The sequence below is a fragment of the Cibotium barometz genome, chromosome 19 (genome assembly GCF_041138505.1).
Source record: "Cibotium barometz isolate CiBa-2024 chromosome 19, ASM4113850v1, whole genome shotgun sequence".
NCBI lineage: Eukaryota > Viridiplantae > Streptophyta > Polypodiopsida > Cyatheales > Cibotiaceae > Cibotium > Cibotium barometz.
Window position 1 is genome coordinate 15,655,868 of NC_141064.1, and position 27,842 is coordinate 15,683,709.

Below are 27,842 nucleotides of genomic sequence, written 5' to 3' on the forward strand. Positions count from 1 at the left end.
AATGCTCAACAGGGCGTTCAGCACAGCTCAGCTATATCGACTTTCTGTCAACTGAAGTTTGATCTCTCAGATATTGCTCGTTCTCCTTCTATGGCGGTTAGTTCATATCTGTGTTTTCTAGGGTTTCCTTAACTTGCTTCAATGGTTTTGCTTGGGTGCATGCTTTAACTCTCAGTGAGCAATGCTTTACCATGCACCAAGGCATGACAAGATAGCTTAGCCTGCAGCGTGCCATATCGACACGGCTTAAGCATAGTAGCATGAAACATGTCAGCACAGTATAGACACAACAAGACACATCATGTTGACGTTGTCACCCAAAGCATACACATCAAGGCATGGCAGCATGCCTTTCGCATAGTAGAATGAAACGTGGAATAGTATTATAGGCAAACAGATCAAGGCATAGCAAGTCATGCTATATGCTGACGTGGCCTAACATACAAAAGGATACACATCAAGGAGGCACACATGTCAAAGCATAGGGAGTTACGCCATGTTGTTGTGGCGTACCATGCGAAGTTATACACATGAAGGCATGGCGACATGGCTTAGGCTTAGTACAATGAAACTTGGCTTTGCAGTATAGGCATAACATTGTTGCTATGGCTTACCACATGTGAAGGCTTACACATCAAAACTTGGCAACATGGCTTACACATATAACATGTATAGACATGCCATGCTATTGTGGCTTACCATCTAGGCATAGAAAAGAAGCAGGACATTCCTTGTGTGATGATAACTTGTTTAGCTGGTTGTTATTGTCACGTGCACATGTAATACTAGGATCAACACTCAGCATAATTAGTACACTTAGGACACATTTTCTGATGGGCGTTATGCATTTTGTGAGACCTTGTCCAGGGGCCTCCCCATCTAGATCTTCCATATGTACAAAAGCCTAAGGTCCTAGGTGACTAGATGTATGAATTTATAAGGTTATGGATGAAGGTTTTGGGGGCGATGAACGATTTGGTCCAGGAACACCAAAGGCCATGCAACGGGGCACCCCAAAAGCCACAAAAGGGGCCAGGTGTGGGTACCTGAAAGAGGCACACCTTAGAGGCAAGTTGGCCAGGTCTACAGCACCAGTCAGCCAGCATTACAGCCTACATAAAGGCAGGACTGGGAGTCCATAAACTAGTGTAGTTGTGCAAGCCTTCCTTTCTCAGCCCTGTAGGGCAGAAGCACAACCAAGAAGCTAGCCTCTAGGAGACCAGGTCTAGAGCAGGGGCAGCTGTCCTCCAGTAGTGCTAAGGATAAAGGCAAGATTCCCAGGCTCTCAAGTGTGGCCAGAACAGGGCGACCAGCATCAGTAGGTTTGCAGTGCCCTTCAGTCAAGATAACACAAGCATCAAAGGTAATTCTCTCTATGAGAAACCCTCAGGTCAGTCCATTCTCTGATTAGGACATTTTTTCACTTTCTTGTAATCCATTTACCTTGTAGCAATATAAGCAAATACACTTGCAAAGGTGGGGGGCCTTCATTGGGACCTAGGACCATATATTATGCAAAGCTCCCTAGCTTCTCTCTCTTCCCTTCTCTCTCTTCACTTGCAAAGGTGGGGGGCCTTCATTGGGACCTAGGACCATATATTATGCAAAGCTCCCTAGCTTCTCTCTCTTCCCTTCTCTCAGTCTCTTCCAAATCAGTAATTAAAAGCATGCCACAATCATCATCAAAGAACTTCCGGTATGCCTCATGCAACCATAGTAGCGGAGCTTAGGCTTTGACCAAAGGCAGTGCTGAATTTTTTCTTGTGGATGTTTATTGAGGTATGAGCAACAAGTGGTAAGATCCTCACTCTTGATCTTAGTGGATAGTGTAAACGGAAGGGCAACTGAACATAGAAAATCTAATCAATCATGAAATTTGAAAATACACATAAGCATTCCAGATAAAACAAGATGACAAATCTGCAGAGTACACTACACTAGGGGCCAGAAGATGGGCTAACCCTCCCCCCCCTTTATGGTTAGATTACCAAAAAGGAGTCTGCTTCCAATACAACTTTGCGGGTGCCCAGGGTTTTGTTAGAAGTCATCTCCTGTCTTTACTGAGACACGAGGGCCTCTGTTGTGGGTGTGCCCGCCCTTGTACGTGCTTTTCTTGTTTTTCCTCACTCCCCGTATTTTTTTCCATATTTTTTCCATTTATCTATGGCTTGGGGGGGCAATCGTGAGCTGGCAGGCGCTTTTTCTCTGGCCAACTGTACTCGACTTATGTACAATGCTGGCCGACTGGCCCTTGTAGCTGGTCGTGGAGGACTAGACCCTGTCGGCTGCCTTTGGAGCAGGCTGACTGTTGCCTGGGGTCCATATATAATGGACCCCCACACCCCTTGCCATTTCATCTTGTATCATTCCGGGATCTTGTTTGTATAGAGCAGAGTTACACGCCTATCTCTCTCCTCTTGTGCTGTCTATTTTCTACACTCTACTTGCTCGTGTTCTCAGATTTGGTTATCGTCTCCGCTGCGTATTCTGACATGGTATCAAAGCCCTAGGCTCTTGATAGATCTTGGGAGTTGTGTGAGTAAGAGGGGGACTGTTGCGTTGCTGATTGGTGGACTGTTCGGAATTGTTCGGGAAGAGAAGAAGCATGAGGACAGCGAGTTGATTTGTTGGACAACCACTGAGGTGTAAGTTTTTTTTTTCCCACCCACCCACCTTTTTCAGTCACATCTCCGCAATGGCAGAGATTTCTTAGAGCTGGCTGAGAAGCATGTGAAGATCCCAACACTCCCCACGTTCTCGGTGGACCGTCGGTTGGACCGGAACAATTATGGCATATGGAAGGTTATGATGGAATCTGTTCTGGAGTCATATGATCTTGCTGATTTCATCGTTGTCGGGGTTCCCACGGCCGGAAGTAGAGGAAGGGGAGTTACCGTCAACCAGAAAGGATTGCGAGGCATAGGCACAGTTGTGGGATCGTGTCAATGCCAGGGTCTGTTCATTTATCTTCCTCAATTGCACACCGCAAGTAATCAGTCATGTAAAGTATATGACGCTGGCCAGAGGCATATGGCAGCACTTGGCTTCTCTTTATAATAGGGTATCGCCCATGAAGAGGATTTCCTTGGAAGTACAGATGCGGGTTATGAACCCTGCAAAGTCGACGATGCAAGATCATATTAACAAGCTACAGGCCCTTCACCAGGAAGTCCTTCAGGCTGGGAAGGAGATATCATCAGAAGATATGGCCATCACTCTGTTGTTCCACTTGCCTTCTCAGTATTCCGCTTTCTACTCTTCTTTGATTACTAGTGGCAGTCTTGGCACCATTACATGGGAGGAGCTTGTGCCCATGGTCTTGGACCAAGAGGAACGATTCACGAACCCTCCTCTCAGGGCAGAGGTTTAGAGGCCTTGGCCAACGGTCGAAAGGCCGGAATAACAACAAGGGCAAAGGGAAGGCTTCATCGGAGAAGTCTTCTGAGAAGAAGCCTGATTCTTCAGCCTCAGCTGCAAAGACTCCAGCATTTGTGCACTTAGAGATGATGGACTCAGATGTTTCATCGTCTGCGAGCAAGGAGGCAGTTGGCTTCACTGCAAAGGATACCTGGAAATGGATTCTTGACAGTGGTGCTTCCAAGCACATGACTCCTTCCCGAGACTTCTTTTTGGATCTGAAACGGCAGTCAGGTCGCATCGTCATTGGCGACAACTCCGCCATTCTGATACACAGTGAGGGCCGGATGGAGATTATTCCCAACGGCAAGGGGGGCAAGCATTTCTCCCGTGTTCTTTATGTCCCTGCGCTTGGTTTTCATCTTCTATCAGTGCATGAAGTATGCAAGACTGGCTTTCGGGTGGAATTTGAGGAGCATTTAGTTGCTCTACGGGACCGTGAGACTGGCCAGGTTGTTTGGGAGGCGGTGTGGAGAATGGTATCTACAAGCTCTCCGCACTCTTCTCATTGACAGGTTCTCTGGTCAGAGATCTGTGGCACTTTCGGTTTGGCCACTTAAATGTGGATGCACTGCGGCGAGCTTTCCGGGACCAGATGGTGGTTCGCTTGCTAGATGTTGGCAGCATGCAAGGACGTTGCAGTTCTTGCATACATGGTAAGCAGCACAGGGAATCCTTTTCGAAGCAGGCTTCCAGGCGGGCTTCAAAACCATTGGAGTTGATTCACACTGACTTGTGTGGACCTCAGCAGACACCATCATTGGGAGGTTCTCTACATTTCATGCTGCTTGTGGATGACTGTTCCAGATTCACATGGGTCTATTTTCTTTCACAGAAGGACCAAGCTTTCGCACGATTCAAGGATTGGCATGTGATGGTGGAGAAAGAGTCTGGATTGCAGGTAAAGACTCTCAGGGCTGACAAAGGAGGTGAATTCTCTTCGAATGCTTTCGTCAGATTTTGTGCAAATCATGGCATCAAGCAGGAACTGGCCAATACAAGATCGCCTTCCGAGAATGGAGTTGTCGAATGCAAAAACAAGACTGTGGTGGAGATGGCGAGGACGATGCTGGAGCATCGTGATCTTTCTCGTCCACTTTGGGGAGAGGCTGTGGCGACGGCTGTCCATACCCTCAATCGGTCTCCAACGACTTCAGCACCTCACATGACTCCTTTTGAGGCATACTTTGGCAGGAAACTTGATGTCTCCCACTTCCGTGTGTTTGGGAGCGATGCATATGTACATATTTCGAAAAAGCAGAGGGGGAAGCTTGACTCCAAGTCCCGTAAGTTTATATTTGTGGGGTATAATTCTCTTTCCAAGGGATACAGATTGTATGATCCAGAGAGGAATGAGATTATTGTCACCCGGGATGTGGTCTTTGATGAGCATGTTCCAGTATTATCCACTGTCGACAAGCCGCTACTTCTTGGAGACCCAGAGGAGTCTGATGATGATTCCTAGTCCATTGTTCTAGTTGGACAACCACAGTTAGTACAGGAGGTTGAGCCCGCAGCTGGAGTAGAGCCCCGGGAGCAGCAGGAGGCTCAGCAATCTGTTCGAGTACCCAGGTGGTTGATAGACATCCTTCGGGAGTCGGGTGTCACGGAGCTTCCCTCCGAATGGACCACAGAGGACAATCCTCGAAGATCGCACAGAGTCGGAGACAAAAGTCATTCAGCGGAGCTTCTTCAGGTAAACTATGCTTTGATGTCTCGTATCATGCAGGACAAGGAGCCCACTTCCGTCAAGGAAGCCCTTTCACAGGATACTTGGAGGAAAGCCATGCAGGTGGAACTTGATGCCATCGAGAAGAACAACACATGGGAGTTGGTATCGAGGCCGTCGAAACGGTCAGTCATTGGTGTCAAATGGGTCTTTAAGACCAAATATGCGTCAGATGGGTCGGTGGACAAACACAAAGCCAGGCTTGTGGCTTAGGGTTATGCTCAGCGGCCAAGCATCGACTACGAGGATACCTTTGCGCAGCAAGGATGACCATGATTCGGACCGTTCTTGTCGTTGCTTCTTCTCAGAGGTGGCTTGTGTATCAAATGGATGTAAAATCCGCGTTCCTTATTGGTGACCTGCAGGAGGAGGTGTATGTTGAGCAGCCTCTAGGCTTTGTTGTTCCAGGATCAGAAGGAATGGTTTATAGGTTACGTAAGGCCTTGTATGGTCTTAAACAGGCTCCCAAGGCTTGGAATTAGAAGATTGATTCCTTCTTTGTTCAGACTGGTTTTCAGAGATTGGTTGCAGATCCCAACCTATCTCTTTGGGGAACGCAGCATGGTTACGATTGTCATCCTTTATGTGGATGATCTCATTCTCACCGGCAGTCATGTGGAGCACATTGGCGTGACGAAGGCTGCCTTGTCTCAAAGGAGTTTGAGATGACCGACCTAGGGTTTTTCGTCTCTCAGCAGCGGTATGTTCATGAGTTGCTTGAGACCTTTGGGATGGAGAATTGCAAGCCTATTACTTCGCCGATGGACCCAAATACAAAGCTAACTGTTAATGATCCTTGTGAGCCAGTTGATGCCTCGCAGTATCGGAAGCTGGTTGGTTCATTGATTTGGTTGCTGAACACCAGATTGGACTTGAGCTTCTCCGTGGGGCTGTTGAGCTCTTTTATGCAGACGCCATTGAAGTCTCATTGGGACGCAGGATTGCGGATCTTGCGGTATCCGCAGAGTACGAAGGATCTAGGACTCTTCTACACAGGAGGGGATGGAGTCAGACTCCAAGGTTGGAGTGACTCAGATTGGGGAGGAGATCTAGACACGAGGAGATCTACTTCAGGTTACAGTTTACGCTCGACTCAGGAGCAGTTTCTTGGAGCAGTAAGAGGCAGCCAACTATTGTCCTATCTTCGACAGAGGCAGAGTATCGGGCTGCCTGTAGTGCTGCTTGCGAGGTTGTGTGGCTGTGGAGGCTACTAGGCGAGATTGGGTTTCCATAAAAGGAGCCCACAGTGATTCAGTGTGATAGCCAGAGTTGTATAGCTATTGCTTGGAACCCGGTCTTCCATGCGTGGACCAAGCACATAGAGATACAGTATCATTTTGTATGTGAGAAGATCTTGGCTGGTGACATCTTGCTACTTTATTGTTCGACGGAGGACAATGCGGCGGACCTCTTAACGAAGTCTCTACCTTAGGCTATGCTCAGGCGGCACTCAGCTCCCTGGGGATGGTTTCACAGCCAAGAGCTGAGAGGGGGTGTTAGAAGTCATCTCCTGTCTTTGCTGAGATACCAGGGCCTCTGTTGTGGGTGTGCCCGCCCTTGTACGTGCTTTTCTCATTTTTCCTCACTCCCCGTATTTTCCCCCATATTTTTTCCCATTTATCTATGGCTTGGGGGGGCAATCGTGAGCTGGCAGGCGCTTTTCCTTTGGCCAACTGTACCCGACTTATGTACAATCCTGGCCGACTCAGGTTGTGCTGGCCGATTGGCCCTTGTAACTGGTCGTGGAGGATTGGACCCGCCTCTGGAGTAGGCCGATTGTTGCCCGGGGTCCATATATAATGGAGCAGGCCGACTGCCGCCTGTGGGGGTCCATATATAATGGACCCCCACACCCCTTGCCATTTCATCTTGTATCATTCTGGGATCTTGTGTATATAGAGCAGAGTTAACGCCTCTCTCTCTCCTTCTCTTGTGCTGTCTATTTTCTGCCCTCTACTTGCTCTTGTGTTTTCAGATTTGGTTATCATCTCCGCTGTGTATTCTGACAGGTTCACCACTGGCTGCACCTGTTTCTTCCAATACAATATGAAAACAAGAAAACATAACATAAACTAAATTTGCTGACAATTCTCAGCACAAGTGAGCATTCCCGGCATCAAGCACATGCAGGACAACTATGGACAGCCCATAGCACTAGATTGGAAGAAACACCCATTTGCTCAGTTGTATCCGATAAAATGTTCAGGGCTCATGATCCTTCCGGAACCTTCCCAGAACATGAATACAAAAGATCTCTAGGATAGCTAGTTCCAGGGAATTACATCATGTGAGGCTCCATGAGCCATAAGTGTACTATCATGTCAGGCTACACTAGCCATACATGTACTGTCATGTCAGGCTACACCAGCCATACATGTACTGCCATGTCAGGCTCCATATGCCACACAGACAAACCGTGTCAGGCTACACCAGCCATACATTTATGTCATGTCAGGCTCCACATGCCACACATGAACAATAGAAAAATAGAAGCTGTAAGGAATTTTGACATTCCCCCCGTCTTCTAAGCAGTTAACTGCAACTGAAAAGCTTCCAAGTAGGCCTTTAGAAGCTTCGGATAATCCGCAAAATAATCCTCATCCATCCATTTTACATCCATAGCCGAATAGTTTTTAAACTTCACAAGATACCTGTGCACTAGCTTGCCACCTGCATGCTTGCGCTCTTTGAAAAACTATCTGCTCAGGTTGCAATACCTTCTCAAGTTCATTCACTTTTGGTGGATCTTCCAAAACTGGTTTCATAGGAGGTGGTCCCACATAAGGCCTCAACAAACTGACATGGAAGGCATTGCGTATTTTCCAGTGATCGGGCAATACCTATCTATATGCCACTTCATTTATTTTCTGCAAAATTTGGAATGGCCCGTAATACCTGTTTGAAAGCTTAGGAAACCGGCCTTCCTTACCTGGCCGCTCCCGAAGATGTGCTTTCTCAAACTTTAGTAATACCCAATCACCTTCCTTGAAAACCAGCTCTCGCTTGTGTTTGTCAGTTGTCTTTTTCTGCTTAGCTTGAGATCTTTCTATGGTTGTCCGAACGTGTGCAAACGCAGTATCCAAATCACAGACATATTCATCTGCTGCAAAGATTTCATCTTTTGTTTGTAAGATAGGTGGAAGCACCACCTTGCCATAGACTATCTCAAATGGAGCCTTATTAGTTGAAGAATGCATTGTGTTATTGTATGCAAAATCAGCCAATGGCAAATACTTTTCCCAATTTGACTTCTGCGCAGATACATAACACTTGAGCAAGTGAGCACAGCTGAATTTGCAATTTCACTCTGACCATCCATCTGTGGATGATAAGCTGATGAAAAACTCAACTTTGTGCCCATATTATCAAATAATGCCGGCCAAAATAAACTGGTAGTCTGAGGATCTCTATCCCCCACAATAGACTTGGGCATGCCATGATGTTTGAAAATATGAGCTAAGAATAACTTTGCCATGTGCTCTGGCTTGATTGTTTTCCTCACAGGAATAAAGTGTGCCTATTTGCTAAAACGATCTATAATAGTCCATATAGCATCATTTCCATGTGCCAACTTCGGCAAATCCATAATGAAATCCATAGCAATGCTTTCCCATGGTTCCTGTGGAATGGGTAAGGGCTGAAGCAAACCAGGTGTCTTGTGTATGTCAAACTTGACTTTCTGACACACTATGCACTCTTGCACATAAGCTTCAATATCCCTGTGTAGAGCTGGCCCAAAGAAATATCTTTCCAAAGCCTATGTAGTAGCCAGAATACCACGATGACCAACATATGGCGGAGCATGACACTCTTCCACAACCTTTTGGCATAATTCACGCACTACACAAATACGATTTTGTATCATCAGAAACCCATCTTTAATCAAATAAGATGGGCCAGCAGTACCATGATTCAAATCAGCCCAAATAAGCTGAAAATCTGTGTCTAAAGCATACATATCTCGCATCCCTGATAAGTCTTGATGGTAGGTAGTAGTTACGGCATGCACTTGTGGCCTGCGTGACAAAGCATCTGCCACCAAATTCTTCTTGACTGGGGTATGCAAAATCTGAAAATGGAACATGGACAAGAAGTTTGCCCACCTTAGATGCTTTTCGGAGAGTTTAGGTTGTGTAAGAAAGTGCCATAATGGGGTCACGGCGTGCGACAAATATCATCCTACTGGGTTCTAATACTGTACAATTGTTGCACTGCTGATGATGAGCCATCTTGTCACCATGCACTGAGTGCAGAGTGCATGTGACATACTCATAGGGGTAGGGAAGTTTGTATTGATGCGAGTACTACTCAGAGTACCATACCCATTGTAAGTCATATATCTATTTCAAAGGCAATAAAGAAATCAGCTTGTTCTTACTTGGTCTTTGTACGTGATAATGTTGAGCATGATGCTGTAACTTCCGTAGATCAAGATAAGATTGATTTCTTAAGTGAATATGCTGATTGTTTTGCTGATTCACTACCAGGACAGTTATCCCCAGAGAGGCCAGAGGATCATTGTATTGATATAATCCCTGGGAGCTCTCCTCCTAACCGACCTCCTTATAGGGTGAGTGCTGCCCAACAAGAGGAAATCATGACTCAAGTAAATGATTTACTTGAGAAGGGGTTGATAAGGCCATGTTCTTTCCCTTATTGTTCTCCAGTTTTACTTGTACAGAAAAAGGATGGGACATACAGAATGTGTGTTGATTATAGGACCCTTAACAAGATTACTATAAAGAACAAGTTTCCAATTCCTCGAATCGAGGAAGCTGCTTCTCTCAATCGCATTGATCTTAAGAGTGGTTACCATCAGATTCGAGTGGCACCTCAAGATGTGCCCAAAACGGCTTTTCGAACATCATTTGGATTATATAAGTATTTGGTTGTGCCTTTTGGACTTACGAATGCTCCCGCCACTTTCAATGGAATGATGGATATAATTTTTAGACCTCACCGCAAGTTCACAGGAACTTTCATTGATGATAGTATCATTTTTTCAAAGAGTGAGGCTGAACATAAAGAGCATCTTGCCATTGTTTTTGAAGAGCTAAGGAAACATAAGCTTTTCATCAATGGGAAGAAGAGTGAATTCTTCTTGTCAAAAATTCACTATTTAGGACATATTGTTTCCAAGGATGGAGTACACATGGATCCCGCAAAGATTCAAGCCATTAAGGATTGGCTAGAACTGCAGAATGTGCATCAAGTTAGGAGCTTTATTGGTTTATGCTCTTATTATCGTCGATTTATTCGACACTTTGCTTTCTTAGCTTCATTGTTACATGATCTAACGAAGAAGAAAGTAGCATTCCGTTGGTCGGAACCCAAAAAGACAACTTTTCAGAAGTTGAAGGATGCCATCATATTAGGGCCAGTTCTTATTATTCCAGATTTGCATAGACCTTTTTTGGTCGAGTGTGATGCACGTGGAGATTGTTTAGGGGTTGTTTTGAACCAAGAGGGACATGTAGTAGCTTTTGAAAGCCGACACCTACAACATGCGGAATTGTATTTGCAAGTTTATGAGAAAGAGTTGTTAGCCGTTATTCATGCCCTTCAAACATGGAAGCATTATCTTTTGGGGGCTGAATTTATGGTACAAAAAGACCCATCCTTAGTCCAGGATAAGTAGGCACGAGCTACGTAGGTCAGTGAGTCAGTCAAGTCCCTTAACCCACTTGGAGAGAATCATTCATGCACGTAGAGTCAGTAGAAGCCTTAGGGTTTGCATCAGAAAGCACTCTGCATCCTGCATAATATGCATTCATATGCCCTTGCATCATTTAGAACATCCCAGAAGCCTTAGGGAATTTACTAGGATTTATCTGGTATTTTTTTCATATTTTATAGTATTTATTTAGCATTTATTGTCATTTATAAATATAAACTTTATTAAATGACCAGCCAACTTGACCAACCTCTAGTTAGTATAAATAGGCTTGCATAGGGCTTAGTTTCTCATTCAGTCTTCAGTGTGCTAAGAGCTTTCCTCCTCAGCCCTAGGAGTTCCCTTGCCTTCAGCACTAGACTAGTCTCATCCAGCCCTTGGAGTGTTTGAGGTTGCTTCAGCCAGCCCTGTTTCTCCAACACCTACAGTTCAGCAGTCCCTACAGCCATAGGCGCCTACAATCAGCATCAGTTCAGTCCCTGATTCAGCATACAGTCCAGCCTCAGTTCAACGCCAGAATTCAGCCAGCGTTTTTTGCATGTGAACCAGTCGCCTGCAGCCAGCCTGCGTTTCAGTCCAGCAGCAGCCGTACACCTATGCGTTTCTGTCCAGCAGCAGTACAGCCTGCGTTTCAGTCCAGCAGCATCCCTACAGGTCTGTGTTTCAGTCTACAGCAGTTCTCAGCCCTGAATCATCAGTTTACATCAGTATCCAGCCTTCTGTGCGTCATCCATACATGCAACAGTCATCTGGTGAAGGTAACATAGCATTCATAAGCATTTACAGCATTCTAACATAGCTTAGAACAGTCCACCATCTTCTTTTCTCAGCCTCGGGTGTGCAGCCCTTCCTCATGCCCTTGGGAAGAGTGCATAGGCTCAAGATCAGTTCATCGAGGTGTTTCTACAGCCGTGTACAGTTCAGCCAATCTCCGATCCTCCGAGATCTTGCGTTTGGCTTATCTACAGTCCACAGTCATTCTCTCTAAAGAAATAAAGCAAATACTATCTCGTTATCGGGATAGGGGGCCCTTCAGTGGGTAATTCGGGACCCAATCTGGTGTACAGTTCTCATATCTCTCTCATATCTCTTTAAAGTTTGAAGTATTAAAGTGGATTGCGAAACTCACGAAACTCAGGATATAGAAGACGGTGTGAGCATTTGTGTGACAGGATCTTCCAATACAAAGACTTCCGCTGCATATCACATTGGTATCAGATTCAGATTGTCCACACACACCGTATCCTAGTGTGGCGGCATCCTTGGATGGTTAGATTGCGTTCCGACACGACCACTGACTTCAGCATCATGTCTACAGAAGAGAGTACTCATTAGTCGGAAGACGTCTCCCCCGAAGGAGACCATGTTCTTCCGCCTACAGCAGACACCATAGCTCTTCTTAGAGCTCAGAACCAGCTGCTCATGGAGCGTCTCCAGCTCTTGGAGGTAGCAGCAGCACGCCCTTCTCCACCTCCAGCAGCACCCGACTACATCTCTCTCTTCTTTCAGATGGAACAACAAAGGAGAGAGGATGAGGCCCGAAGGAAAAGAGAAAGCAGAAAGACCGGACTATGAGGAAGCCCAACGCAGGATCAACGAAGACCGGACTATGAGGAAGCCCAACGCAGGATCAACGAAGACCGGCGTCAGGCTGAACTCGCCGCTCGGGCTCACCAACGTGAGCTTGATCAAGAACGTATGTTACTCGAGCACCAATGAGAAAAGGAGGCCATACACTTGAGGTATCAGCAGCTCTCCTCAGTCTCCCCAGTCATAGGTGTCACCAGCCAGCAGTCCGCAGCAGCATCAACCATCATCATTCGCAGTCAACCAAACTTCAGTAAGTATAATGGTAAGTGTGATCATTCATCAGTTAATCAATTTATTCATCAGTTTAATGCTCATTTTCCTTTAGCTAGGATCACAGACCCACAAGACAAAGTCCAATAGCGGCTTCCCATCTCACTGGTGAGGCAGTCACTTGGTGGCAGCATTGGTCTAGAATTCATACAGACCAGGCTACAGGTGTCACAGCCTTTGACTGGGACATCTTTGTCCATGACCTGAAGACCAGATTTCTCCCACCCCAGTACATGACCGGTCTGAAAGACGAGTTCTATGGACTCAGACAGAACGGATCCCCAGTGCTTCAGTTTTCCAGTAAGGTTATTACTTTAGCACACAGTTAGGGTTATCTGAGCAGGCTAAGATGGAGCAATTCATTCGTGGATTGGACTCTAACATTCGGTTCACAGTTCGTAACTTTGAACTAAGTACATATGACCGGGCTCTGACTCTTGCTCAGAATGAAGAAATGAAGATGAACGGAGGCAAGCCCAAGCAGTCATCTCAGTCCAGTACCAAGCCCCAACAAGGGAAGGGTAATTCGTCTTCTAAAGACACTAAGACAGACAACAGTCCTAGCTCTAGTTCAGGGGGTAAGGAATCCAAGCCTAAGAAGACCCCTGAGGAAAAGGCTCAAGCAGGCATCACTGGAGGCTATCTTCCTCCAGAGGAGCAAAGACAGTATCAGTCAGAAAACAGATGTTTTTTTTTGTCATACCATTGGGCATGGTAAGAAGGATTGTCCAAAAAGACAAGCGGAGCAAGCCTCCAAAGAGCCTTCTGCCACAGTTGCTGTAGTATCCCCCGCTCCTCCAGACTTGCCTACTACCACCAATGCGGTTGAGATCTTACCTTCTATGCATTCCATGCCATCCGTGGTACTTGATGCTAAGCAGGAGGGTGAGGCAACAACCACATAGAAAAGCCTGATCCGAGCTTATGGCTCTGCCAAGGGCCGACAGTTCATAATCCTTTTTGACATGGGCAGTTCTGAGGACGCCATCTCTCCCTAGTTGGCTACCAACATGAGCTGTACCTTAGTGCCCTATCATTTGGAGGTAGACGGGTTTACACGTGGTCTCCGCACCCACATCTCTCAGAAGGCACAACAATTTTCTTTTCAAGTTCAAAAGGCCTCATTCCAACGAGATTTCATTGTCTCTCCTCTTTTGGGATGTGACATGATCTTAGGAATCCAGTGGTTTCGTCAGTATGAACCTATTCCCAATTGGGGGTAGGACATCTTTATTATCTCTAAAGGTTTTCCTGAGCCTGTCATGATTCGGGGGAATAGGAGCATTCTTGGCGGTCCTATGATTTCTCATCTCCATGCCCGACGAGCTATGTGCAAGGGAGCAGAAGGAGCATTAATTTATGCTCAGACAACTTCTATCTCATCAATAACTGCTGTCTCATCATCTTCAGTCCCTCAGTTAGCATATCTCCTTTCTCATTCAGACATTTTTAAGGATGATCTCCTACCCAGTATCCCACAGTTAGCAGAACCTTCTAGCAAGTTTCCCTCTTGTCTTTCCAAAAGTTTCAAGGGCAAGCTAGAACAGCAGTCAGTTCTCAAACATTTGAAACATGTTCCTTATGGACACATTTTCACAGTTATCACAGACCACTAAGCACTTAAGTGGCTCTCGACGATGCCAAGTGCCCAGTGGAGTGCTCAGCACACTAGACAGGGTCGGCTCTTCCAACAAGTTGGAGGAATGATTAAGTACATCCCTGGTCAGCATAACCCAGTATAGCAGATGTTCTTAGTAGAAAGACCAGCATCCCGACCAGTCAGGAGTACCATTCTCAACATATCTGGAAAAGACTTAGAAGATCAGTATGTCGATGCCGCAGAGTTTGGTACTCAACCCAGTTTAGCCCTCAATTTTGAGCCTCGCCATTATTCAGTTCACAGACAGGCCAGTAAGTTTAGACGAGATATCCACTTCAAGAAAGGGGATAGGGTCTATCAGTGCATCATGAAACATAGATTGAAACAAGTGGGTAAATATTGTCCCAAGCTTTCATTCCGTAGTTTTGGCCTTTTCCAATAGTCAAAAAGTTAAGTGATGTCTCCATGAAGTTAAAATTGCCTACCAGTTGGGCAATGCATGATATTTTCCATGTTTCTTGGCTAAAACCATATGTTGGTCCAAAAGTGTTTGATGTTTCAGATGAATAGCAGCCAGACGTGGCAGTGGCAGACGAAGCAAAAGTTATTGAGCCTGAGCAGATCCTTCTTCATCGATGGAAGCATGGTTTCGGTCGACTGATACGCCAGTTCTATACGAAATTCCAAGATCGAGGCACCCACGAAGCCGTATGGCTCGACGAGGAGTTCTTCCAGGAGTACCCCCAGTTATTAGCGGACTACTTGGAAGCCATGAACCTGCCTCCAAGCTAAGCAGGAGGGAATGTCACATGCACTCAGCACTCAGTGCATGGTGACAAGATGGCTCATCATTAGCAGTGCAACAGTTGTACAGTATTAGAATCCAGTAGGATGATATTTGTCGTACGCCGTGACCCCATTGTACATCCTCAGTCCAGGATAAGTCAGGCATGAGCTACGTAGGTCATTCCTCAGCCTTAGCGGGTCAGTGAGTCAGTCAAGTCCCTTAACCCAGTTGGAGAGAATCATTCATGCACGTAGAGTCAGTAGAAGCCTTAGGGTTTGCATCAGAAAGCACTCTGCATATAATATGCATTCATATGCCTGTGCATCATTTAGAACATCCCAGAAGACTTAGGGAATTTACTAGGATTTATCTGGTATTTTTTTCATATTTTATAGTATTTATTTAGCATTTATTGTCATTTATAAATATAAACTTTATTAAATGACCAGCCAACTTGACCAACCTCTAGTTAGTATAAATAGGCTTGCATATACGACTTAGTTTCTCATTCAGTCTTCAGTGTGCTAAGAGCTTTCCTCCTCAGCCCTAGGAGTTCCCTTGCCTTCAGCACTAGACTAGTCTCATCCAGCCCTTGGAGTGTTTGAGGTTGCTTCAGCCAGCCCTGTTTCTCCAACACCTACAGTTCAGTAGTCCCTACAGCCATAGGCGCTTGCAATCAGCATCAGTTCAGTCCCTGATTCAGCATACAGTCCACAACGCCAAAATTCAGGCAGCGTTTTCTGCATGTGAACCAGTCGCCTGCAACCAGCCTGCGTTTCAGTCCAGCAACAGCCGTACACATGCGTTTCTATCCAGCAGCAGCCGTACGCCTATGCGTTTCTGTCCAGCAGCAGTGTAGCCTGCGTTTCAGTCCAGTATCCCTACAGGTCTGTGTTTCAGTCTACAGCAGTTCTCAGCCCTGAATCATCAGTTTACATCAGTATCCAGCCTTCTATGCATCATCCATACATGCAACAGTCATTTGGTGAAGGTAACATAGCATTCATAAGCATTTTCAGCATTCTAACATAGCTTAGAACAGTCCACCATCTTCTTTTCTCAGCCTTAGGTGTGCAGCCGAATGCAACACACCATGGAGACCCAAGAAACCTTGGAGGAGGCCCAACATTAGAGGGACACGGAGATGGAACCTTGACGGCTTGTCTTGAAGTCAATTGTCAATACGGCAGTGCAGCGGCTCAACATGGCGAAGAGACCCGTCTTCTAGCTTGGGAGAACCACCTCCAAGTCCGGGAGGTATAATGCTAGCAGGAAGGAGTTGGCTGCCATCAAAGACCGATGACAACAAGAACTTGCATAAACCATTGTGGCTGTCACCGGCATTGACATCAAGTACCCTTTTCGAGAAGATCCAGTTTAGTAAGTATGATGGTAAGATGGATGCCAATGTTTCACATTCCTAGTTGCATCAATTTACTTCTTATTTTACTGTCGTTTGGTGTCGATCATATACGGAGAAGGTCATGCTCGCCCCTATGCATCTCACAAGGGGATGCTAGCATATGGTGGCATGATTGGTCAAGTACCCAATTGGATGGATCTTTTGAGAGGGCTACTTACTGATGGTCTTGTTTTTTTGAGGAGGGCTCAGGGCTTGTTGTTTGCCGCCTCAATATGTGAACCGTTTTGAAGAGGAGTTTCGAGGACTCGATAGAATTCGCAGCCCATTCTCACAAATGCTAATTGGGACATCAGTTATAGGAGTCCGACCAGGAATTTCTTGGATGAGCTAGATCAACAAAATCTTCGTCTCCCGACATTGGCAATTGGTGTGCAACTCGGTGCTTCTTGTGTCATACTCTGGGGCATCCCAAGCATGAGTGCCCCAAGAGGCTACCTACTTCCTGTTACGTACCGAGCACTAACCCTTGGGGCTAGGGACTAATCTACTAGGGTTAGGGGAGCCTTGGGATTAGGAAAAGCAAGTAGATTTAGGTGGCTAAGGTTTAGATTTAATAAATCTAAGGTCACTGGCTATTTTTGACAAAATTGTCATTTATAGCAGCAATAAGCACTATATAAGTGAGTCTTGGGTTATTATTAATTCATGTGGTCTGGACGTGGACTAAGAGGCTTACTCTTGTCATGGACATGGTGGATCATAGCACGGCTTATGTGTATGTTTGCTTCAAAGGTTTCCCATACTGTAACACGCGGAAGCTCTAGGAGTCTTCTTTCAGCCCTAAACACCACTGAGAACATGCTGATGCAAAAAATGCAGACAAAAGGGAGAGTAGAGAGAGAGAGAGAGAGAGAGAGAGTTGGAAATCCAGTATATTCATATGGTACAAAAAGGTACCCTACATCTACAGCCATAAGCTGCCTTCTTGAAAAGGTGGAGTACACCAAAACACTCCTAGTCTAAAGACTCACTCCATAAGGGAGAGAATGTTCTATCCAATGAGCACATATGCTATTTATAGCCCCTTTGGACACAAGGAGAACTTGCCGACTGCTGGTTGGCCAGCCAAATTGGCATCTTCTCCATAAAAGCTGGTCGGGCAGCCGACTAAACCTGTTCTCCATAAACGCTGAAGCGCTTTGCTGAAGCCGCCTTAATCTGGTCCAGCCGCCTCTCCTGTGTGCAGCTGACATCTCTGTCTTGTAGCTGATAGCCTCCTGTGAAGCCGGCAGAGCCTTCATCTTTTCCATGCCTTGCTCCAAGTCCAACACTAGCTCCAAACTGTAGGTTGCTCCTAACTCTGGTCTTCTTCTGATCTTTTTCTGGCTGCCCCTTCTGGACTAGCTCCAGAGAATGTCCATGGCATTTTCATGCACATGACATACATAAATCGGTGCCCCTGTGGCCAGATCTACATGAAGACTTGACCAATGTTGCCACTAGGTAATGGCCTCCCCAATGAGATGTGGTGCCAACAGGTGGACTTTGTCTTGAGTATCTGAAATCGTAGCCAATGGAACATCTACAACAAACTGATGAATAAATTGAGTAACCACATAATGATCACACTTACCATCATACTGATTGAAGTTTGGCTGAGCACGGATGATGGTAGGTGGAGGAACTAGGACTAGGTGTTAGTTTGGGAAGTGTCGCTATCAAACTAGCCTATAAAGTTGCCAGTGTCTGTTGATGCTGAAGTTGCGTGGCTTCCCGATCTAGCTAGTGTGGACGCTCTAGAGCCACGAGTTCTACTCGGCACCAATCTTCTTCAACCTTGCGTTTGGCAGCCTCGACCTTCCATTTCTTAGCAAGTTCTGGATGTCTTTGTTGCTCCATTAGAAGAAGCATGCGTTCAAATTCGGTGGGACCTTGCTCTTTGTGCTTTATTGCCTCTTTTGCCTGTTGAAGTTGTAGTTTTAATAGTCTGTTTTGCTCCATCTTCTCTTGGATGAAATCTTTATTGCTTTGCGAAAGCGTTTCTTCTTTGATGGTGTCTTCTTGGACACTGTCTTCTGCAATGGTGTCTTCTTTGAAGCTTCTTTCTTCTCCTGACACGGTGGACGGTTGGGTGGTTTTTCCCTATCTTTGTTTCACCATCCATGGGATGCTCTCACTTTAGGTAGCCAAGCTGGGTCACTACCAGAAACGTTGATACCAATGTAGCATGCAATTGGTATTCGTGTAACATGCGTCAAGGCCTTCTTTATACCTTTTCTTTTAGTAATTTTAAAAGCAATCCACTTAAATCTTTGTACATAGGAGATAGAGCTATAGAGATGGATAGTCGACACCAGACTGGGTCCCAACTAACCGCCCCCTCTTGCAAGTAGGAGTATTTGCTTAATTACTTTGGAGAAGTTCTTTACAATGCAAACTTTACCAAGAAACTTACTTGACGACGGTTGACTGTGGAATGCCAAACGCAAGGACGAGGTAGAACAAACGTCAGCTGAATCATCAAGCAACTTAGAAGCCACTTCGACAGTCAATATGCACACCCAGATTTGCTGAAGGGATGTGGGACTGATGGCTGAATGCTGAAGATGATTTCTTTTGCTGCCTTGGACTGTAGCACAATGAAGTGCTCTTGCTGACGATGCAAGCAAAAATCCTAGGACTCAAGCACACATGATAAAGGCTGTGTTTCACTGTTGAGCTGTCTGAGAATGAGATGATTTTTAGCAACTAGCAGAAGTGGGATTGCTATCAAGCTGTTGGCCTACAAGAAATTGCCCACAACTTGTTGAAAATAATATTTTATGCCATCACTTTCACACATGTGGTGCAGGGCGATTGGCTGTTGCTATTCTGAATGGACTACTTATGCTGGCCAATAGGGCTATGGGCTGGCCCGTTGGCCTAAGGCTGGTCTGTGAGCTTTGGGCTGGCCCTCATGCTAAGGGCTCCTTCTAGTCCCTATTGTGGCTCTTGGGCACCCCATATTGGAGCTGTATTATGGCTAGCCCTAAGGCTAGCCAAAGCCTATGATTCTTGCATGCTTCTCCAATGCATCTATCCTAAGATGACCTAAACTTGACTATTCTCCAAGTGTGTGAAGTGACACATATCGACACCTAAGACTTTAGATGCGACCTACGTAGCTTGTGCTTGTCTTGTCTTTGGACTAGGTCTCACAATGGGGTCACCGCATATGATAAATAAATCCTAAAAAGGGTTGTAATGATGTACACATGTAGCAGTGATGCCGAGCGAGTGTGTCACATAGCACCTCAGTGCATGGGTACGTTGTGTGCCATTCCCTCGTGCTTAGCTTGGTAACACAATTGTATGGCTTCCAAGTAGTCCGACAAAATATGGGAGTACTGTTGGAAAAACTCCTCATGGAGCCAAACGGCCTCATGAGATCCTCAGTCCTAGAACTTAATGTAGAGCTGTGTGAGTCTTCGGCCGAAACCATGCTTCCACTTGTGTTAGAGAATTTGCTTAGGCTCGATTACTTCTGCCTTGTAGACCACTTCAAATTGTTGCTCATCACGATGCTCTTGCAAAGATGGTCTAACATAAGGCTTCAACCATGAGACGTGGAAGACATCATGCATAGTCCAATTGTCTGGTTTGTGTAGAACTATACGAGTCTTCGACCGCAACCATGCTTCCACTTGGGCTTGATTACGTCTACCTAGTCGACCACCTCAGGTTGCTGCAAAGATGGTCCATTGTAAGGCTACAACCATGAGACGTGGAAGACATCATGTACATTGCATAGTCCAACTATCAGGTAACTTCAACTTTATGGAGACGTCATTGATCTTCTTCACAATAGGGAATGGGCTAAAGCTTCGGAAAGAGAGCTTGGGGCAACACTTGTCCACTTGGTTTAACTATTGCTTCATGAGAAACACGCAATCTCCCTCCTTGTAGTTGACGTCTCTTTTAGACTGATTGGCTTGCATGGTGTAGGCTTCTTGTGCTTTGGATACGTTCTCTATGCTCTCCTTCACGGACTCAATAATCTCTGAAAATGTTTCTGTAGTTTTGTTGGTCGAAGAGACGGGCAACCAAATGGTGCCTCATATGGAATCCGGTCAATACTAGATGAATAAGTGTCGTTCGAGATAGCCTACACCAATGGAAGATACTAATCCCATTTCAGTTGTGTTCATGGCAAACATCAAAGGCTAGTTGATTATAAATCTCTATTTGACCATGTGTTGGTGGATGAAATGCATTTGTAGTCCACACATAACCGTGCGGTCTTATCTAGATAACCTTATATTCCAGCTCGTCATCCATTGCCTTGGACAAGTGATAGGGAAACTTAGTGGGAGGTACTGCCCTTGGGACCAAGTCAATCCGATGATCCTCAAGATGAATGGGTGGGAGCGTGGGCAAGAGATCATTTCTCAATCTAATGTCTTGATGTTGCGGAAGGAGACCTACCATCCATTGCTCTAAGGTTTTGTTGTCTGAATTGCGGATTGTGGACATGGATCAATGCATAGTCAGCTCTGCTTCTAACTATTTGTTGGGCTTGAATATGAGAAATGAGTGGAATACCAGGAATGCTCCTATCCTCGTGAATCATGTGGCTCTGGTAAACTGTCAACAATAGGGAAGGTGTCTTGCCTCCAATAAGGAATGGGCGCAATTTCTTGAAACCACTAGATGTCGAGAAGCATGACACACCCCAAGAGAGGTGAAACAATGAAGTCTTGTTGGAATGTGGCCTTCCGAACTTTGAATTGATTGATGAGCTTGCTGAGTGATATGTCTGCAAATGGTATGGTCCTGAGGTACAGTTTGTCTTAGTAAGCCAATTGTTGAGAGATGGCATCCTCCGAGCTGCCTATGTCAAAGAGGATAATGATTTGTCGTCCCTTCACTGTGACATGGGCATGGATCATAGCTTCTTCTACGTCGCAGCCTCACCCTCTGTCATCAAAATACCATAGGAGGCAGTGGATTCAAAGTGGGCAAAAGTTAAACATCATTAGAGACTGAGGTTGGAGGTGTAGTTGTAGCTCTGGCGGTGGCCATTGAAGAGAACTGCTATTTGGTGGCCTTCTCAGCCTACCACTTGGTACAATCCTTCTTACTATACCCCTCATGATGGCAAAATAAACATCAGTTTTCTGCTTGGTATCCTTTTGCTCTTCTGGCTAGAGAGAACATCCTGTGATATCCTCCTTGGTCTTCTCCTCAGGTGCCTTCTTAGGTTTTGAACCGTTGTCTTGTTGACCACCAGAGTTGCTTTGAGAATCTCTCATACTGTACTTATCATCCTTGCTGTTCTGTGCTCCCTTACCTTACTGGGATGATGATTGCTGCTGCTGTTGTTGTTGCTGCAACTCGGAGCCTGATTGGTCTTGCTTGGACATGCCTTCGTTCAATATCATCTCCCGATTTTGAGCTAAAGTAAAAAATAAGAGCATGATCGTAAGATTCAGGCTCAAAATTCCGTACGGTAAACTTGATGTTGGAATCCAACCCCTTGAGCAACTGCTTCAACTTTGTTTCCTTAGATTTTCTTAACTACTTTGCTGTGGTGATGACTTTGTTGGAGTATGTAAGCATGGGTGACGGGTAAAACCCGTTCTCAAGATTGGTCATATACTGGGGTTGAAGGAATTTGGTTTTGAGGTCAGACATAATTTGATGCCTTTGTGGGTGGATCTACATGAAGACTCGATCAGGTAACGGCCTTTTGACTCTTGAGTGAGATGTGCCGCCGGCAGGTGGACTTTGTCTTGAGTATCCGAAATCTTAGCCAATGGAAAATATGCAACAAACTATTGAATACATTGAGTACCTGCAAAATGATCACACTTAATTACCATCATACTTACTAAAGTTTGAATGGGTTGCTTGTGTTGGCTGGTAGGGCTATGGGCTGGTCCCCATGCCAAGGGCTCACGCTAGCCCCTCTTGTGGCTCTTAGGCACGCCATGTGGGAGCGTTGGTCCCTTATTATGGCTGGCCCTAAGGCTAGCCAAAAAGCCTATGATACCTACATGTTGCTACAATGCATCTACCCTAAGATGACCTAAATGTGATCATTCTCCAAGTGGGTTAAGTGATACATCCCGTCACGTAAGGCTTCAGATGTGACCTATGTAGCTTGTGCCTGACATGTCTCCGGACTAGGGCTCACAATGGGGTCACAGTGTCTGCCAAATAAATCCTAAAAAAGTTTCTAATTGTCACCAGCGTGGACATTTCCCAATATGAAAGGGGTCTGGTGGACTCCAAGATGTCTAAATATTTGGAAAGTACAAGCTTTGGGAATGGGGGATTATCCTAGAGTACAAAGGACCACACTCCTAAAATTTAGGAGAGTTGCTATTTTTGATGGAAATTCTGTTCGCGTCATTACATGTGGAATTAAGCAGATACCAAGAGTTGGCAAAGTGCCTATGACAGAATGTCTACTAGTTGGGATATTTTTAGAGGTAAAGATTATGGGAGAACCCATCTCTTAGATTGGGACATGTGGCAAGAAAGTGGATCAAAGTGAGACAAGTGGCCTCACACTTGTCACTCTAGCTATTGTGTGGCTCTCCACTTGTCATCATAGCCTTCTCTTTCCATCTTCACTCATGGGAGCCCCAAATCTATAAATTGGAGCCCTCTCTCTTCATTAATGGAGGCTCTCTTGCTGCACTAATTGGTGCCACAAAGACATGATTATTTCATGCAACTGCCTAAAGGGAAAATTTAGAGGCAGAATTGTGACCATTTGGGGCAGCTTTGGTAGCCTTGTAGACTCCGGGAGGTACTGAGGATGTGCATTAATGGTTGGTACATATTTTGGGCATAATACGAACGCATTTCATGATATTTTTGATAATATTTTGGGACCTAAATGGGGCTGGCCGACCTGCACATGACTTACTATCAAAATCTCTATGTAAAGGAAGATCAAGGGTCATTCATGCGCATTCAAAGACAGGGTATTCAGAGCCACAATGCTTTCTATTAATGCACAAAGGAGGACAATAAGCATTAGTTTATTCTTAGCACATCATTGAGGATTCAGATGTGATTTGGATCTTTGCACAAAGGATTCACAATAATCCTAAAGAATCAGCAAATGTTTAGAGCCATTAGTTGGTGGCAACAGCAACATTGCAAATCCAAAAAACCAAAGACTTCATTGCAGTGGTGGACAAGGTGGTTTTCAGCCTAGTAGTTATCGCCATATTAGATCCCAAAGTTTATAAAGTGTCATATATGCTCTAGAAGTTTCAACAGTTTCAGAGGCACCAATCTTCAGTCTCATCCAAGGTACAAGTGTTTAGATAAATTTTTATGTTTGTTTCAAAGATTCTATGAAGATTGAGAAGCTGTTTTGAAGATCTGGATAAAAGACTCAAAGATGGATGCAATCAAGGCGTTTTTGGGGAATGATCACACTTCCCAAGGAGGGGATGTCACATGCAGGACACTTGTATAGGGTAATTACGGTTTTTGTTATGGCAGAATCAATAGTCAATCAGCATGGTGTAGAAACATGCAGGTTTGGGGGCAGTTTTGGACTAGTTCTTGACCACCTAATCATGTGCATATCAGCCCGGTCAAGGGGCCAAGAGTTGGGCACCTTTCTAGCCGTGTCTGAACATGTTAAGTGATTTTTATGCCATTATTCAAAATGCTGGCCGATTGGAGTTGGACAAAGGATTTGCCTATAAATAGAACCCGTCACTCCTCATTATAAACATCTTTTACAATCTTTTGGAGAGGCCAGGAGAGAGAAAAGAAAAGATTAGGAGTAGTAGCAGATTCAGCCTGAAGAGCAGCATCAATGCAAATTGGTCCAGGATTGGCTTTGTGCTCTACTCGGGGGGGAGAGTTCCATTTTCAGCAGCAGATTCATTGTAAAGAATCATCTTTTGCATTTTTTGTAGTGTATAGTAGATTAGGTTGAGAGAAGCTAAGCTTCCATTGTCATTCTCTTTTCCTCTCTTCCTAGGTTCTGTATATTTTCAGCTTTGTGTGTTAAGTTGTTTTGAGGAGTCACATTTCTGTGAGCTACATCTAACACATGTGAACTTTGCATGATGGTTAGCTTGCGTAAATAGTACACGCTTTGGTGAAAAGAGGGTGGACCAGTGTGTCGTCCATGGAGATTCAAAGCTTATCTGCTTGTATTGCCTAATTTCGGTGAAGAGTTAGTATCTTTTTCAGTTTAGAGACCCCATTGGTAAACTATCATCTTTGATGTGCACATTGACACTTGTCCATTTGCTATAGGGATTGTACTAGCCATTGATGTATAATGGAGGGGAGAATGGGCAACTTTGTCACTTTATTTGTGTCAGTTGTTTCTCACTGTTCGAGCCTCTCAATTATGTGCTAGAGAGAAGAATTGACAATAAAGGGAAGGAGCCTTGGCAACATGTAATTGGGAAGCTTAAAGACCATATATAGGGAGTTTGGGAAAATCCCAATTCCCATTTTGCAAGAACAAAAAAGGGAGGGCATGGTGAACCCTTTAAAGATTTTGTCAAAACCCTTCGTGTGACATATCGTTGGAAAGCTCTTAAAGAGTAGATTCTAAATCCACTTTCTCCGGTAACTTTGCAATTTATATGCTTAAAATACACCAAAAAGTAGTTTATTTATTTTTTATCTTTCAAATGCTTTGTTTTTGTCTTTGTCCTTCTTCACTATTATTTCTTTCTCAAATCTCTCAATTCGTAAGTTTAGATTTTTCTGACCTTATATATTGAAAATAAAATTTCCAAAGTAATGGGATTTTTTCAAACTCCCTAATATGGTCTTCTTAGGAGAGTTTATGCGGATTGATTGTTTTTATGAATGGGCCTAAGGTGAGGTGTTGTGAAATGAAAAAATCTACTCTTGCGAGGCATAGCAATGATTGTGTGTGTGTGTGTGTGTGTGTGTCACAGGAAACGGCCGTTTTTGTCGCTAGAAACACATTTCTCCATTTCAAGAGCCCATCTATTTCCATGGCTGTTTCTCATTTCCGAAGTGATATTTTCACAAGAAACGGCAGTGTCCACCCCGAAAAACTTGTTTTCTTGTTTCCATTCATGTCTCTCGTTTCTGGTGACTATGGTTTGTGTGTTTGTGTGTGTGTGTGTGTGAGAGAGAGAGAGAGAGAGAGAGAGAGAGAGAGAGAGATGATGTTTTTATATGTTCTAATGGCAGCAAAGGCCAACTCACGTTCCGAAGTTTGGGAATTGGGATCCCAATGATCATATGCCCTATACAGTGGTGTTTGACCATGCTCGTGCTGGTAAGGGAGCAAAAATAATCAACCCCAATGATCCTACTGAAAACAATGCACTTTTTGGTAAAGGTTCCGGTGTAGGCAATGTGAACCAGGGAATCTCTAATGAAGCAGTTACGAAGCCCATTGCTCGGCACCAAAGGAGGGCTAGTAGGGATGATTCTGAATTTGGATTCGGCATGGAGAGTGGCAGCCAAGGACCTAATGTCCGACACGGGCGACGTTCTAGCAGGAGCGAAGAGGATTCCTTTTCACATCTTGAGAATGGAACATCTGAGCGTCCATCTGGGGACAGAGCAAGTGCTAGTTCAGGGATTTCACCTATGCATCCTCAAGCTTATCCAGGTCGTCTAGGTAGAAGACCTGGGTCAGCCTCACCTGCAGTTGATAAAAAGCCTGAAGCAGGAGTGCCGGGCACACCTAGCAGAAACCGAGTATGTTGCTTTCAGAATGCCACATGTTTGTTTTGAGTGGGTTGGCCCTTGGCATTAAAACTTACTTTAGTTTTTTAGTTGTTTGATTAAATTCCCTTTTTATTATCTGGCAGCCAGAGAGGTATGCAGCCCCACTTCCGAAATTTGGTGACTGGGATGTTAACAATCCTGCTTCAGGAGAAGGGTTTACAGTTATTTTCGATAAGGCTCGAGATGAGAAGAAAACGGGTGGTGCTATTCGCATTCCGGACTCTCCCTTAAGGTCTGAGCCAGATGTTCAGAAAACCCAGCCTGTGAACCAAGAAAGCTCAGTAAGTGAACCCATGTAATTATAATTTTGTGAAATTCTTGTGTTTGTATTGGCAATTTTTGGACTAAAAATCAAGTCTGTTTCTGGGTTGTTTTTTCTTGTTTTTGGCTGCAGAGTTGGTTCTGCAGCTGTTTCCATCCGAGTGCAGTCTAGTGGCAGGGACTCATGATATGGCTTATGTGAATGGCAGTGGATGTGTCCGGACACCCATTAACATCCACGTACAGTGTACTGTAGATTTGTATAACACAGTGTGGACTTTCCTGCAGCTTTGGTTTTTGCACATCTTCAAACACAGCTTCTGTTCAGCTTACACTGGAATTTTGCGAGTTTTAAAAACTTCTTTAATTTTGCCCTTGTACACTTGCATGGTAATATTGTGTTGCATTTTCTACCATGCCATTTCTTTGACACGTGGCATCTATGTATTGGCCGAGCAAAGTTGGACTGCAACGATTGTTGATTTTGGGCTATTTTTTGTATTGGCAGGCCATATTAATAGCAGATACGTTTTCTTTCACAATTTGTATAAATGCATCTGTTGCTTACAATATGTTAAGGATATCTATCTACTTAAGCCTCACACTTACTGGTTCTTCGAGGCTTAAGACATTCTCAAGTCCTCTTCTTTCAATTCTTTGTAGCACGGTAGAAACAGCTTCTATGGGCTTCAGTATTCTGTGTATGATAGGACTTTCCATGGTTTGGTGTTTTGTTGTGTCATTTTGTTATCAATAACATCATTCTCTTCTTTCTCGGTACCTCATTTTACAGGAACCTATTTGGTTGGATCTCCTGCTCAATACAAACTGCCTTTTTTAAATAGGTTGATTAAACAGTTAGTGTTTGACTTCTGATAGTGGAGCACCAATACAAAGACCATTGTGACATTATCATCTCTCTCTCTCTCTCCCCCACGCTGGTACATGTGGGCGTGAGTGCACAAGTGTGTGCCAAATATGGCATCTTACCCTCCATGCCCAGCCTATCATTCTATGCACGATGCACATTGATTCATTGTTATAGTTGCTTACATGTATTTTTCCAGTCCATCATCATTAGAGAAAGGAGGAACTGTTAGTGTTTATTTAAGGTCTAAAGGAGAGAGAGAGAGAGAGAGAGAGAGAGAGAGAGAGAGTAACGACTCCTATGATTGCGTGTCGGTAGAGTGTGGGACATGGTGGGTAATGTGTGGGAAAACCAATGGTGGCATACGAATGCATATCGTTGCTTATGAGATTAAATGTGAATGGATAATGCATGTGGGTGAGAGTTGTAGGCCAAAGATTTAGTGATGTGTAGTATGGGGTACCAGCGGGAGTGGGGAATGTGTGGGTATGGTGTGTAGGGGGAAGATACACACACCTTGGTTGCGTGGGTTGACACAGGAT

The 27,842-nt window shown here is 44.8% G+C and overlaps 1 protein-coding gene across 1 annotated transcript in view; it reads left to right on the plus strand.

Annotated features, from left to right (window-relative positions):
- The window catches only part of LOC147628263 (RPM1-interacting protein 4-like), a 27,167-nt gene extending 193 nt beyond the window's left edge, over positions 1 to 26,974 (plus strand). The window contains exons 1-4 of the mRNA XM_086813321.1: positions 1 to 96; positions 25,626 to 26,141; positions 26,255 to 26,452; positions 26,566 to 26,974. The exon at positions 1 to 96 is cut by the window's left edge and continues 193 nt beyond it. Of these exons, the coding sequence (XP_086669447.1) occupies positions 91 to 96; positions 25,626 to 26,141; positions 26,255 to 26,452; positions 26,566 to 26,604 (759 nt within the window). The 5' untranslated portion in view covers positions 1 to 90 and the 3' untranslated portion in view covers positions 26,605 to 26,974. The remainder of the gene's footprint in view (positions 97 to 25,625; positions 26,142 to 26,254; positions 26,453 to 26,565) is intronic.
- The last annotated feature ends 868 nt before the right edge of the window (positions 26,975 to 27,842 follow it).